This window comes from Saccopteryx bilineata, chromosome 3, assembly GCF_036850765.1.
Source record: "Saccopteryx bilineata isolate mSacBil1 chromosome 3, mSacBil1_pri_phased_curated, whole genome shotgun sequence".
NCBI classification, from domain to species: Eukaryota; Metazoa; Chordata; class Mammalia; order Chiroptera; family Emballonuridae; genus Saccopteryx; species Saccopteryx bilineata.
The window spans coordinates 18,933,472-18,947,024 of NC_089492.1; the positions used below are offsets into that span (position 1 = coordinate 18,933,472).

A 13,553-nucleotide genomic window follows, 5' to 3' on the forward strand; every position below is an offset into this window, starting at 1 on the left:
TTTACTTCCTTCGGTCCTGTCAGCATGTCTCTGTTCGCCACAGAACACATCATGTGTACTGAACACCAGCTCCCTGAATCTGGGGTGACTGTGGGACCTTGGCCCAGTGGCTCCCCTGATTTTCTACTGTCATCTTCACCCCACAGACCCTGAGTAGGGTCTGTTTCGAGAATGTCGCCCTCAGTGCCTCTCTTGCCTTGCTGTACACGCACTGCTCTGTACGCCTTCCCACGTAATCCAGAAATGCGAAAGCTGCCGCCTCACTCCCTGCCTTTGTCACCGTTTCTTTTGGCTAAGACTGTGTGTGTTAACTGCTAGCTTCCTCTCCCTCCATGTCAGTGGCACTGAATGTGGCTACATATTAGACCTGCTTGAATTGCTGCCTAAGAATCCATAGCCGGCCCTGGCCGGTTTGCTCAGCGGTAGAGTGTCGACCTGGTGTGTAGAAGTCCCAAGTTCGATTCCCAGTCAGGGTACACAGGAGAGGCGAACATTTGCTTCTCCCCTCTTCACCTTCCCCCTTCTCTCTCACATGCCTTCTCTCTCTTTCTCTCTCTTTCTCTCTCTCTCTCTTTCTTCCCCTCCCACAGGGGAGGGGATTGGTTTGAGCTCATTGGCCCTAGGCACTGAGCATGGCTCTGTAGAGCCTCCACCTTAGGCACTAAAAATAGCTCATTTGTGACCGGCCCCAGACCAGCAGAGCATAGGCTCAAGATGGGGTTGCCGGGTAAATCCCAATCAGGGGGGCATGAGGAGTCTGTCTCTGTATCTCCCCTCTGTATCTCCTCTCACAAAAAAAAAAAAAAAAAAGAATCCATAGTTCCTGTCCTGTTGCAGACCTATCCACTCCAGGTGTCCCCAGGCAAGGCTAGTATTTACTACCTCCTGGACCCCAGCAGTAACCAGGGCTGCTCATTCAGGCCCTCTGTCTGAAAGGCCCTTCTTATCTGCCTCTTAGCCACTCCTCAATTTCTGCCCATCCCGCGAGGCTTTGCTCAAATCCTATATCCAGCAGGAGTGATCTGAGAATAATAATTGCTTTCTTTGATGTAGTCAAGATAAGGTGAGGAAGAAAGGAAGCTGTGGGTTGGGCTCTTGAATCATAGCCAGCGTTTCGATCAGTGTGGGGAATGAGGAGAGGGGTTTTTCATGCAAATAAAAAGGCATAAGCCAAAGCTACAGAGATGCTAAGGTACAAGGATTCTTTTGCATCCAATGAACAAATGGCTGAAACAGAGGAGTCATCTAGGGAAGCAGTAAAAGGAAGAGACTGGTCGTGAGTTGGGCAGCCAGATGGTGGAATGAGTTGAAAGTCAAAGTAAGAAATTTTCATTTTGTCCATGGTGCCAGAGCTTTCCAGGATAGTGATCTGTCCCACTTGGGGCCGCCAGGGGGACCTCGCCCAGAGGGGGCCCCTGAGCCAGCCTCTTCGCGCCACAAGCAGCCTTGCCAGGTTACCCCAGCGCTCAGTAAAATCTCCTACATCTCCAAGAGGGGACAGACTGAACCAGGCAGAGGGGAGCCACAGGAGAGTGTGAAGATAGAATTAACATGCTGAGAGCAATGTTTTGGGGAAAACCCACTCAAAATAAATACAGCTCAAATTCTAAACTTATCCACTTAACTCCTTTTCTTTCTTTCACTGACATCACTTTGCTCTGACTCTAAAATAAAGTCAGATTCGAACTCACAGACTAATTATTAGGAAAGAAAAGAAACGGAGGAGATTGATTTGCTCACTCCAAGTGAATAGCTTCCCAATTTGCCCCCTAAAAATACGAGTCATTTAAAAAGCAAAGCAGCAGAGCATAAGAAAAGGTACAAGGGGAAAAGTGAGTTTCGTGAATGGAAGGTATCTCATTTCAGACTATTGATTGGACATCAGCAGGGGAGAAGAGGCCGTCGATTCTCAGCCTCTGCACGGATTCAGGGAAGAGCAGAGGAAGAAAATAGTGGAGCAAACAAGCCAGCATCTACCTCTTCCTGGGCTGTGTTCATAGGGGGCAGCGCCACCACGTGATCTGGAAGGCTGAGAATTTCCAGAACATTGCCTTTTCACATCACATTTCAAATGGGTTCTGTTTTTCAGATTTTCCATCTTGTCAGTCTCTTTCATGAGTCATTCCATAGTGTCCACAATCTTAACATATTTCAGTAATAAAAAAAGAATACCCCTCTGCCGACGGGATCAGTGGGCTTCCAAAGGGTGTTTTCCAGATTGGAACTGCTAGAAGGAAATTATTTGCCACTCCGCCATGCTATTAACTCAGCTCCTTCAAAAGACTTACCCTGGCTCTAGAAATTGTGTGTTGTCAATTATCGTTGTAGACCAACTGAAAGAAGGTTATTAGGGGATTTTTCTTGGGCTGGATAGGTCTAAGTTCTTTTCCAGTTTTGAAAAGCTGTGAAAGTCTAGTATATAGGTCATAACACTCGATTAATTCTAATTTCTAGCTATTATGGTGCAAAAAAAAAAATAGCCTAGCAGATTCCATTTCCTTCCATTATCAGGTTATTTATTCATTTATGCCAACTTTTGGGTAATACAGGAAAAAATAAAGCAAAAATATTGGTAACAGAGTGTAACAGGTAACAGTGGTAACAAACTGATAGTAGCTTATGACATTATATGCCAGGGAGTTTACAGTGCATTTGTTAAGAAACTTTTAGGGGGAAAAGTAATAAATAAGATAACATTGCATATCAAAACCTTCAGACTAAGTTCATAGTTGCACATAATGTTATTAAAAAAAAGAAAGGGTAGGCCCTGGTTGGCTGGCTCAGTGGTAGAGCATTGGCCCACTGGTGGGTTCGATTCCTAGCCAGGGCACACAGGAGAAACACCCATCTGCTTCTCCACTCTTCCCACTCTCCTTTCTCTCTATCTCTCTCTTCCCCTCCTGCAGCCAAGGCTCCATTGGAGCAAAGTTGGCCCAGGTGCTGAGGCTAGCTCCATGGCCTCTGCCTCAGGTGCTAGACTGGCTCCGTTTGCAATGGAGCAATGACCCAGATAGGCAGAGCATCAACCCCTGGTGGGCATGCCGGGTGGATCAATCAGGCACATGCAGGAGTCTGTCTCTATTCCTCCCCCCTTCTCACTTCAGAAAAATACAAATAAAAAATAAAAAGAAAGGGTAAAAATAAATAATATAATGTAAGATATTAAAATAGCCTGACCAGGCTGTAGTGCAGTGGATAGAGCGTGGGACTGGGATGCGGAGGACCCAGGTTCGAGACCCCAAGGTCACCAGCTTGAGTGCAGGCTCATCTGGTTTGAGCAAAGTTCACCAGCTTGGACCCAAGGTCGCTGGCTTGAGCAAGGGGTTACTTGGTCTGCTGTAGCCCCAAAGTCAAAGCACAAATGAGAAAGCAGTCAATGAACAACTAAGGTGTCGCAACAAAAAACTAATGATTGCTGCTTCTCATCTCTCTCCATTCCTGTCTGTCTGTCCCAATCTATCCCTCTCTCTGACTCTCTCTGTCTCTGTAAAAAAAAAAAAAAAAAAGATATTAAAATATACATGAGAATACAACCCTGACAAAAGATGGAAAAAGTAAAAAAGGTTTTAATTTTATGAATTAAAAAACAGAAGAAAAATTAAAATAATAATATAGTCAAGAAAATATATACAAATAATATAACACTAAAATAGACATCTAAATCAAGAAAAAGAAGAGAAACTATATAAACAACATTAAAATGGGAAGCAGCTAGAATAAATAATAGCAATATGAGGCTATTATATTCCATCACATGATAATGAATTTGAAAATTTCAATGAGGTGAATGAAAAAACATAAGTTGGAAAAATATAAATGACCAAAATTTACCCAAGTGGAAATTTTGAGTATGTCACTGAATGAGGAAGCTAAAAATATATATATAAGAATTAGACAATTTATCAGGGAATTCTTAAAAGAAAGAGATGATTATAATGTTATATATATTGTTTAATCTTTGTTTTTAAAAAAAGGTATTATTAAAACTAAATGTTTGGCCTTGGCCTGTTGGCTCAGTGGTAGAGCATCGGCCTGGCGTGTGGAAGTCCTGGGTCCAATTCCCGGTCAGGGCACACAGGAGAAACACCTATCAGCTTCTCCACCTTTCCCCCCTCCTTTCTTTCTCTCTTCCCCTCCCGCAGCCAAGGCTCCATTTGAGCAAAGTTGGCCCAGGAGCTGAGGATGGCTCCATGGCCTCCGCTTCAGGAGCTAGAATGGCTCCAGTTGCAACAAAGCAACGGCCCAGATGGGCAGAGCATCACCCCCTGGTGAGCATGCCAGGTGGATCCCCATCGGGCACATGCGGGAATCTGTCTGACTGCCTTCTTGCTTCTAAGTTTTGTACTTTGGAAAAGTACAAAAAAAACAACAACTAAGGTTTCATTTTTCTATGCGTAATTGATTCAAAAACTTAGAAAAGGCCCTGACCGGTTGGCTCAGTGGTAGAGCATCGGCCTGGCATGCAGGAGTCCTGGGTTTGATTCCTGGCCAGGGCACACAGGAGAAGTGCCCATCTGCTTCTCCACCCCTCCCCCTCTCCTTCCTCTCTGTCTCTCTCTTCCCCTCCTGCAGCCAAGGCTCCACTGGAGCAAAGTTGGCCCGGGTGCTGAGGATGGCTCCATGGCCTCTGCCTCAGGCACTAGAATGGCCCTGGTTGCAACAGGGTAATGCCCCAGAGGGGCAGAGCATCGCCCCCTGGTGGGCATGCCAGGTGGATCTTGGTCGGGCGCATGTGGGAGTCTGTCTGACTGCCTCCTCATTTCCAACTTCAGAAAAATACAAAAAGAAAACAAAAAAAACAACACCCCCCAAAAAACTTAGAAAAATAGCTTCAAAAGAGAAAACTAAAATTAAGTTTCCATTATCAAAAATGTATAAAAATCCTAATAAAAATATGAGAGGCTTAGATTGGAGCAATGCATTGAAAGAAGGGTTCACCACAGTCCATTTGAGAAGCACCCTAGTGAGAGCCTAAGATCCCAAGTCCTGAAATTCAGACTGCCTGCCCCCTGCAGGTGTGTTACTGAAGTACAGCACTTGACTCTTTGTGCTTCAGATATCTCGTCTGTGAAGTGCAGTTAACAATAGGACTACCTCTCAGGGATTTCAACAGGGTTAAGTGAGGTAATACAATGGGAAGCACTCATCATCACAGCTCCTGGCACATAGTAAGCATTAAATAAATATTCGTTATTAATATCATAATGCCAGAATTACAAAGATCATTTTATAATAGGAAATCTCCAAATATAACACACATCAATAATGGGTAAAATTGTTTTTAACAAAATAAATTTAAAATAAATCATATTTGTTACATGTCAACACTCATCCTTGACTTTTGGTTAATCATTAAACAATTAGGACAAGGAGAATACTTCATTAGGATAATAAAAATACTTAACCCCTCAGAAAACATTTTATTTCACAGTTAAATAGTTTAACATAAAATTTAATTTAGCATCAGATATTATTTAACATGATACAAATAATGAAAAACACAACGAGGTATAACTATTGAAAATGAGGAGAAATACGATTTTTGCACAAGATAGAGTTCTCTCCAGAGATGGGGGTGGGTGAGAGAGGAACAGAGGTACATTTAAAATGATAATATTTCACTGATTAAATTTCATCATTTAAATATTATCATTTAAATATTATCTGGTTAAATATTATCATTTAAAATGATAATATTTCACTGAATAAAATGATAATATGTGCACTGTTGAGTACAAAATGAGTATACAAAATGGCAACTTTCCAGAATAAAAACCTAATTATCTAGAAAAGAGGAAAGGAAGACCCTACTCACCTCTCGAAAGAGTAAACCATGCCCACAAAATAGCTATAAATAAGTCTAGCAAGAAATAGGCTGTTCCTGTGTTAAAACAAATAAGTAAACAAAAACCACAAAACTTTGAAAAGAGATGTAGAGTATTGAGGTGAATGGAGAAACATATCATATTCCTGGAGAAAAACTTGAGTATTTTAAAGAGATTTTGTGCTCCCAAATAAATTTATATACCAATAAAATTATAATTAGATTCTGGAGGGAACCAAACAAAATGATTTTCATGTTTAATTAAAACAATAAGCTGAAATAAGTCACCTTTACCTTTCTTTGTTTTTTTGTTAAACATGGGATAATAAGGAAAGAACAAGAGATATTATAAGATATAAATTGGCATTAATTAAATGTTACCACTGACAGAGACCAGTAACAGGGATCATGAAATACCTTAGAACCAAGTCCTATTGCTTATAAAAATTTGATAAATGGTAAAAGGAAACATCAAAAATCAATGGAAAAGCCTGACCAGGCAGTGGTGCAGTAGATAAAGCATCAGCTTGGGATACAGAGGACCCAGGTTCAAAACCCTGAGGTTGCTGGCTTGAGTACAAGCTCACCAGCTTGAGCACAGGGTTGCCAGCTTGAGCATGAGATCACAAACATGACCCCATGGTCCCTGGCTTGAGCCCAAAAGTGGCTAGCTTGAAGCCCAAGGTATCTAGCTTGAGCCCAAGGTAGCTGGCTTGAGCAAGGGGTCACTGGCTCAGCTGTAGCCCCCTGGTCAAGGCACTATGAGAAAGCAATCAATGGACAACTAAGGTGCCACAACAAAGAACTGATGCTTCTCATCTCTCTCCCTTCCTGTCTGTCTTTCCCTAACTGTCCCTCTTTCTGTCTCTCTCACACAAAAAAAGAAAATTTAATGAAGAAAATAATTATTTCATAAACAATACTGAAAATTGTGTTAGCTCTTTAGAAAAAGAATTTTCAATCCTTGAAACATATCTAAATTTACATTGATTTAAAACTAAATGCAAAAACCTGAACAACAAAATGGGATTTATCTTCTCGGTAGCTGGGAAAGGCTTAGTAAGCACTAAAATAGTGAAAGAGTAGTAACAAAATCAGCTAAAAATGAAATGTTTGTTACAATTATTTATATGACACTTAAAACTTCTCTGAGTCAAAGCAAAGTTTAAACAAAAATTGAAAAGTAAACCACAAACTGAAAAAGTACTTCTAACAAATATAACAAAAGTTTAATATCCTAATATGTAAAGAGCTCCCAGAGATCTATATAGAGAATTACAAATTACTGTATTTAAGAAAGAAACACTAAGAGGCAAGAAGGCCCTGGCTGGGTAAGCTCAATTGATTAGAGCATTGTCCCAATACACCAAGGTCGTAGGTTCGAGCCCTGGTCTGGACACATACAGGAATCAACAAATGAGTGCATGAATAAATGGAACAATAAATCTCTCTCTCTCTCTCTCTACTTTCCTCTCTAAAACTCAATAAATAAAATTTTAAAAATTATTTTAAAGAGGAAATCAGGAAATGAATTTGCAGGAAAATACAGATCACTAATAAGCATGCAAAAAGTATTCTAGCCGTCACGAATGTTCAGGCACACTCATTTATACATTAACAAAGATTTTTAAAATATTAAAATAAGTTCTGGTAAAGTTTTGAGCTAAATTCTCATGTAGACCTGGCAGACATGTGGCTTGTTTTAAGCTTTCTTGATAGTAGGTTAGCAATATGCATCAAGAAGTAATCAAAATAATCATGCCCTTCAACCGTTTCTAGGACTCTCTTTGAAGTCATTAACCAGAAAGGTAGGCAGAGTGTTATTTTTCATTGCAGCATTGTCCATATCAGGGGGAAAAAATCCCTAAATTTCTAACAATAGTGAGATGGTTATTTAAATCACAGTGTAGTGTATATTGTTTAGGCATAAAATGTTTTTAAAGAGTATGTGATGGCACGGTCAAAAGCATTCAGAATACTTTCAGGTGTTTTAAAAAACTTAGCTATGAACAGAAAATATATCATACAAAGATACTTTCTAATTTTACTGGAGGTTATCACTCAAATGTAGGATAGTGATGAATTTAATTTTGTTTCCTTCTATTTTCCAACTTATCTACAATGGGCCAATGGTTCGCTCATACTTACAGACAATATTAACTCTTACTTTAAAAGAAGAACCTCGGTGACCCTCCCGTAATGATGTAGGGCTAATGCTTGCTTGTTGAGTCAGAGAAGTCTTCCTGAGAAATACTCACCCACCACCTCTCCAATCATGAACACGAAGCATACCCCCGAAGCAGTGCAGAGTTTCCACTTGGCGGCAACTTGCTCGTCTGCCCTGTTCTCTGTGGCCTTGGCATTGCCATGACAGTGATAGATGGCTCCTGACTCCAGCTCCGCTGCCTTCTCTCCAGCACATTGATCCTTAGTCACGGGTCTCTGCTGGGAGGCCACACTAGGGATGAGTTTGACAGAAGCAAGAAATGAACATGGTTGCAAACTCCACTGACAGCCTTACCCATTCTTTGAGCCACCAGCAGGACATTTGCTACCTAACTAGGAAGTTATAATTCATAGCTCCTTCTGCAAGAAATATCAAGTGTAAGGAACAAGCAAGGAATTTCTATCTGAAGTCTCAAGCACTAAAAGTTTTTATTTTATTCAATCAAACTCTTATTCAGTCTCTACCATCAGTGATGAAGAGATGTCGAAAGACTAGGAGAAAGGCAGCAGAGGCACTTTGAGGCAGTTTCTTCCCAGTTACTTTACTTTGAAAAGAATTGGACACTGTGCCACAGAGCAGAAAAGGGAGTGGTAACAGTGTTAGGTATGTGCAGATGAGCCAGCCTGGTGGTGCGCACTCCCACCATTACATGCCCTCACTCTCACTTTCTTCTGCAACATTGTTAATAGGCCACAGCACTTTTTCCTGATGCATCCATATAGACTCACAGAAGCTTTCTTTTTTAATTATTACCTGAATTTATTGGGATGGCATTGGTTTGCAAAACCACACAGGTTTTGAGTGTATAACTCAATAAAACGTTATTCTCCATGCTGTATTGTGCACCCTCCACCCCAAGCAAAGTCTCCTTCCATCCCCATCCCCCCTCTTTGCCCACCTCCACCTAGCACCCACCCCCCTTTCCCTCTGGCTGTCGTCACACCACACTGGTGTGTGTGTGTGTGTGTGTGTGTGTGTGTGTGTGTGTGTGTGTGTGTGTGTGTTGGCTACTCCCTTCCCCTTCTTTCATCTAGCCGCCTCCCCCCACGCCCCTCGGACATCTGTCAGTCTGTTTCATGCATCCATGCCTCTGTTTCTATTTTGTTCATCAGTTGATTTTGTCCATTAGATCCCACATATAAGTGAAAGCATAACCTTCTTAACACAGCATTGCAGACAATCTTTACAATCCGTGGAAGTTGTCATGGAAGTTGGAACTTACTACTTATTCTTCCTATAGGAAGCCGCACATATCAGTTCTGCTTACATAAAATTATTATTTAGAGCCATTTGTAGAATTATAGAATTTCATAGATGGAAAGATTGTAGATAACATTTAGTGCAACCTCATGATTTCTCAGCTGAATAATTAAGGTTCAGAGAGGTTAAGTTACTGCCTGAGGTCAAATAGTTAGGAAACAGCCAAGACTACTGTTTTTCCCTCTTTGCTTCCCTACATGAACTTTGGTGCCTCTAAAACCAACCTTTACTGATGCAAATGTTGATGTTCACAGATCTTGAGTTAATCAGATTTAATTTGTCTTAAAACAAACTTATTACAAGGCATTAATAAGATTCTTAGAATTGAGAACTTTGTATTCATGGCTTTAAAAGGTATAAAAACAGAAATAAATTAGCTTCCAGTTGAAGAGCTATTTAATTTGTCTTATCGCCATCTGGAATTAAAGGTCTGCAGGCTTTGGCTTCGATGATGATTTTGATTATGACTCTAATTATCATTACATTTGTTTTTTTCCTGAATAAAATAATATATTCATTATAGAAAACCTGCAATTACAGAAAAGAACAAGGCAGAGGGTAAAATCACTGATAATCTTACCTGCAAGAAACAATGATTATGGGCTTATTGTTTAGATTTTTAATCTACAGACATACTCTTTAATGCATAATTAGCAACCATATTAATTAGAATATTTTTATTGCAAGTACAGAAAACAAAGCTCATGCTAGGTCAATTAATAAGTGGGGATTATTGGTTCTGCAGCTAACAATGTCTGGAGGTATCAGGCTTCTGGCTGATGTAGCAGGGCTCCCAATCCACTGCTTTGCAGTTCTCACTATGCTTCAACCTCAGGCTGTTTTTCCTCATGGTAGTGGAATGTTTGCCCAGGGTAATCAGGGCTACATGCTTGCTTTTTCTTAAACAGGGTGCTAGAGTGTCCCCATTTCCAACTGCTACAAGAATCCTGAGTTGCATGCTGATTGGGCTGAATGAGGACCAAACATTCTAGTCAGAGGAACATGGATGGGCTGATTGGCTCAGACTTTGTTTCAGTCAGAACATCGGCTAAACCCAGCCATGCTGATGCCTAGAGCTGAGAACAGGGTAAATGCTACCTAAGACACATGGCTGCACATCTGTGGGGATGGATCGGAATGGACTGTGGATGAAATGACAGTGTCACCATAGGTTTCTATCAAAGATACAGCTTTAGAACATAAATCTTAGCTGTATATACTGTTTACATTTTTTTAATTTATTAAATATTCTACATCATTATTTTTAACATATAGAGATTATATTTAATATAGATATACCACAAAATAATGAACTTATTTCATATTATTGGATAATTCATTTTTTCCAATTATTTGTTCAGATAGATAAGCACCACTGTGAGTTATATTCTTATAGTTAATTTTTGCTCAAGTTATTATTATCTCCTTAAAATGTAAACCTAGACAGGAAACCACTTGGTCAAGGAGCATCCATTGACATTGGATGCACAATGTTCGTGTGTGTGTGTGTGTATGTGTTTTATGGGGGGTGGTTAAGAGTCCACAATCCTCACAGGGCCCCCAAAAGAATCTATGATTCTAAAAGAAGTTAAAAACCCAAGTTAAAATACATTTCCCATCATCTCATTAGAACAAAGTGATCCGAGTGTCTCTAGATACAGTACAGGCTCTTGAGCTGAAAGATAATATTAATTCCATGAGTTTTAAAAAGAAAGTTCTAAAAAGCAAATGCTATGCTGCATAGAAAAATTAAATGTAAGTATGCTGCCAAAGAATAAATCACCCCAGATCCCCACACAGTCCCATATGGTTGAGGCTCTGAAGAGCAGGCACCACAGACCAGGGAGAAGAGGTTTACTATAGCATCAAAGGGAACAAAAGGGGAGAAACAGCTAACTGGTAAAATGTGGGACCAGGATGAATAGTCTCTTCTAGGTTTAACTGTTTTTATTTGAAAAGAAAATAAAGCAAGTTAGGCAGTGTTTTCATCAGCGTGTCCTGCAAGCTATACCCACTTATGGGGCAAATGAGACCCTATAACTATATATAAATGGCCAGCTTTATGTGCATAACAGAGCGCTAGAGGTCTGTTTTAATGAGAAGGGGAATGCTGTTATTTCAATAATGTAGAGATGCTCTAGTAATAGTGTCCATAGTGTTAATAATTTGTTGTACAAAAGTTCTGCCTGACCTAACATGAGGCTTTATTGTTTATGATCTCAATAAATCACATCTAATATTACTTTCTGAGAAAAATAATTCTAATAAGGTGAGATAATAGATGTGCTCGATTCTTTGTCATATGTCTTCAAAGAAAAGTTATAAATATCCAAAGGGAGAAAGTTTTTCTTTGCAGTTACTCAGATATTTGATTCTAACAAACATAATGTTGCCCTTCTTTGGAATATTAATTTGGTTCCACGAAAGAAAAAAAAAAACATTACACATATTATTAATGGATAAGTATTTTCCTAAATTCTGCTCCTAAAATGAATTTATTTTGGATTTTCATTCATTCATCTCTATGTATTGAGTGTGTTTCTCTTTGCTCTCCACTTGGATTGAATTCTATGACGCACACAACTCTTGTTCTTACATGTCTGTCTTTCCCGGGCAATTGTCTCATCTAAAAAGCGTTTACTAATCCAACTTCCTGTGTAAGGTTTCTCTAACCTTGCTGTAATTCCCCTTTATTTTTCAGTTCTCCATTTATCGCTCCTGAAAAGCTTTCTCTGACTGCCATAGTCCAGCTAAGATCTAGGTTTCTTTTGAGATATTCTCATTGAAGGACCCCAGAATGACACATATGCTATTTTGTAATTGATTTTTTTCTTATATGTATTCTGCATTAGACTCAAAGTGCCTAGACAACAATCTGAGACAAGGAATCTTTTCTTCTCCATTATATATCCAGATGTGTTCAATCAATAATGCTTAAATAAAGGAAAATGAATATATATATATATATATATATATATATATAGCACTATGGGAGATAGTCAAAAACTAGAACTATGTAGAATATTAAACTCAGATATTTTCATTATAAGTATGTATATCTGATAATGGTATTATATGAGTAAGAAAATAGCAAATAATTTTAAGATCAATGTAACCACAATTTTGTCACATAGTTAAAAGGCCTTATTCTTTCTAACCATAATTTAATAAAATTTACTATCTATTTTAAAAGTAGAAATAATTGAGAGAAAGAAAGGTAGACACATTAGATTGTATATGTCTATTTTCTGGAAGGAAATCTATAGATGAAAATACATTCATTAAGTGTGTTCTTCATTCTCTTAGGATATTTAGAAATCAAATCCACTATGTAGAATATTGCATATGAATTATCCAAGTCAGACAACAGTTTATAAAATTTTACAAAATGCCCCAAGTTGCACGGCCCAAGTTTCCAATTTTGAAGCTGTGGGATCTAGGGATTTATTGAGTATTGAAGACAGAAAACTGTGAAGCAGAAACAGATGTCTGTTACCTGTCTAGCGTGAAGGCATACATCTTGGTGGCTTTGTCATTCACAAGATAAGTTCTTTCAAGAAACTCCATGGTGGCCAAGACGAGGGCTTCTGCTGATGCTGTAGTTAGTCTTGTTATTATTGTTGCTGCTGCTGTTTAATTCACTGTCCGGTTTTGGAAGCAAAGCAGCATTACAGTTATTCACACACTTTCCAAAGACTTCTGGGACTTAATATTACAAGCCTCCTACATCAGTGTTCTTAGTAGATCTGCTAAAATGACAGCCTCCTTGAAATATCACCTGGCCTCATTCTCTCACCCATACAAGCTCCTGTACTAGAAAGAGAACTCCAGGCAGAATCATATGAAGTGTGTGTGTGTGTGTGTGTGTGTGTGTGAGTGTGTGTGTGTGCATGCACCTGTGCTCCCTGATTCCATCGTGCTTTCTAAGAGGTAGGGGAGCTCGGGCTTTCCTTCTAAGTGCTGATATAGAGGATTGGTCTTCAGAGCACACCTGAGTGATATGCAAACAGCTAACCTTCTGTACAATAATCACATTGTTTTTTCTTTTCCTTTCCTTTGTTTCAGGGGCAATGGGGAGGTCTCTTTCTCTCTCTCTCTCTCTCCCTCTCTCTTTCTCTCTTTCAATCTAAAAGCATTTCTCTTGACATTTAGTTCTAAGATGACCTCTAAGCAGCTGTCAGAATTTACTACCCTTCTTCTAAGACCATTTTGGGATTTCACTACTGAACAGAGGACATGGGT

The 13,553-nt window shown here is 39.5% G+C and overlaps 1 protein-coding gene across 1 annotated transcript in view; it reads right to left on the minus strand.

Moving 5' to 3' along the window:
• SLC30A8 (solute carrier family 30 member 8) overlaps positions 1–13,029 on the minus strand; it is a 31,628-nt gene extending 18,599 nt beyond the window's left edge. The window contains exons 1-2 of the mRNA XM_066264624.1: positions 12,808–13,029; positions 8,083–8,282 (exon numbers count right to left, since the gene is read on the minus strand). Coding sequence (XP_066120721.1) covers positions 8,083–8,282; positions 12,808–12,878 — 271 coding nt within the window. The 5' untranslated portion in view covers positions 12,879–13,029. The remainder of the gene's footprint in view (positions 1–8,082; positions 8,283–12,807) is intronic.
• Between the last annotated feature and the right edge of the window lie 524 nt (positions 13,030–13,553).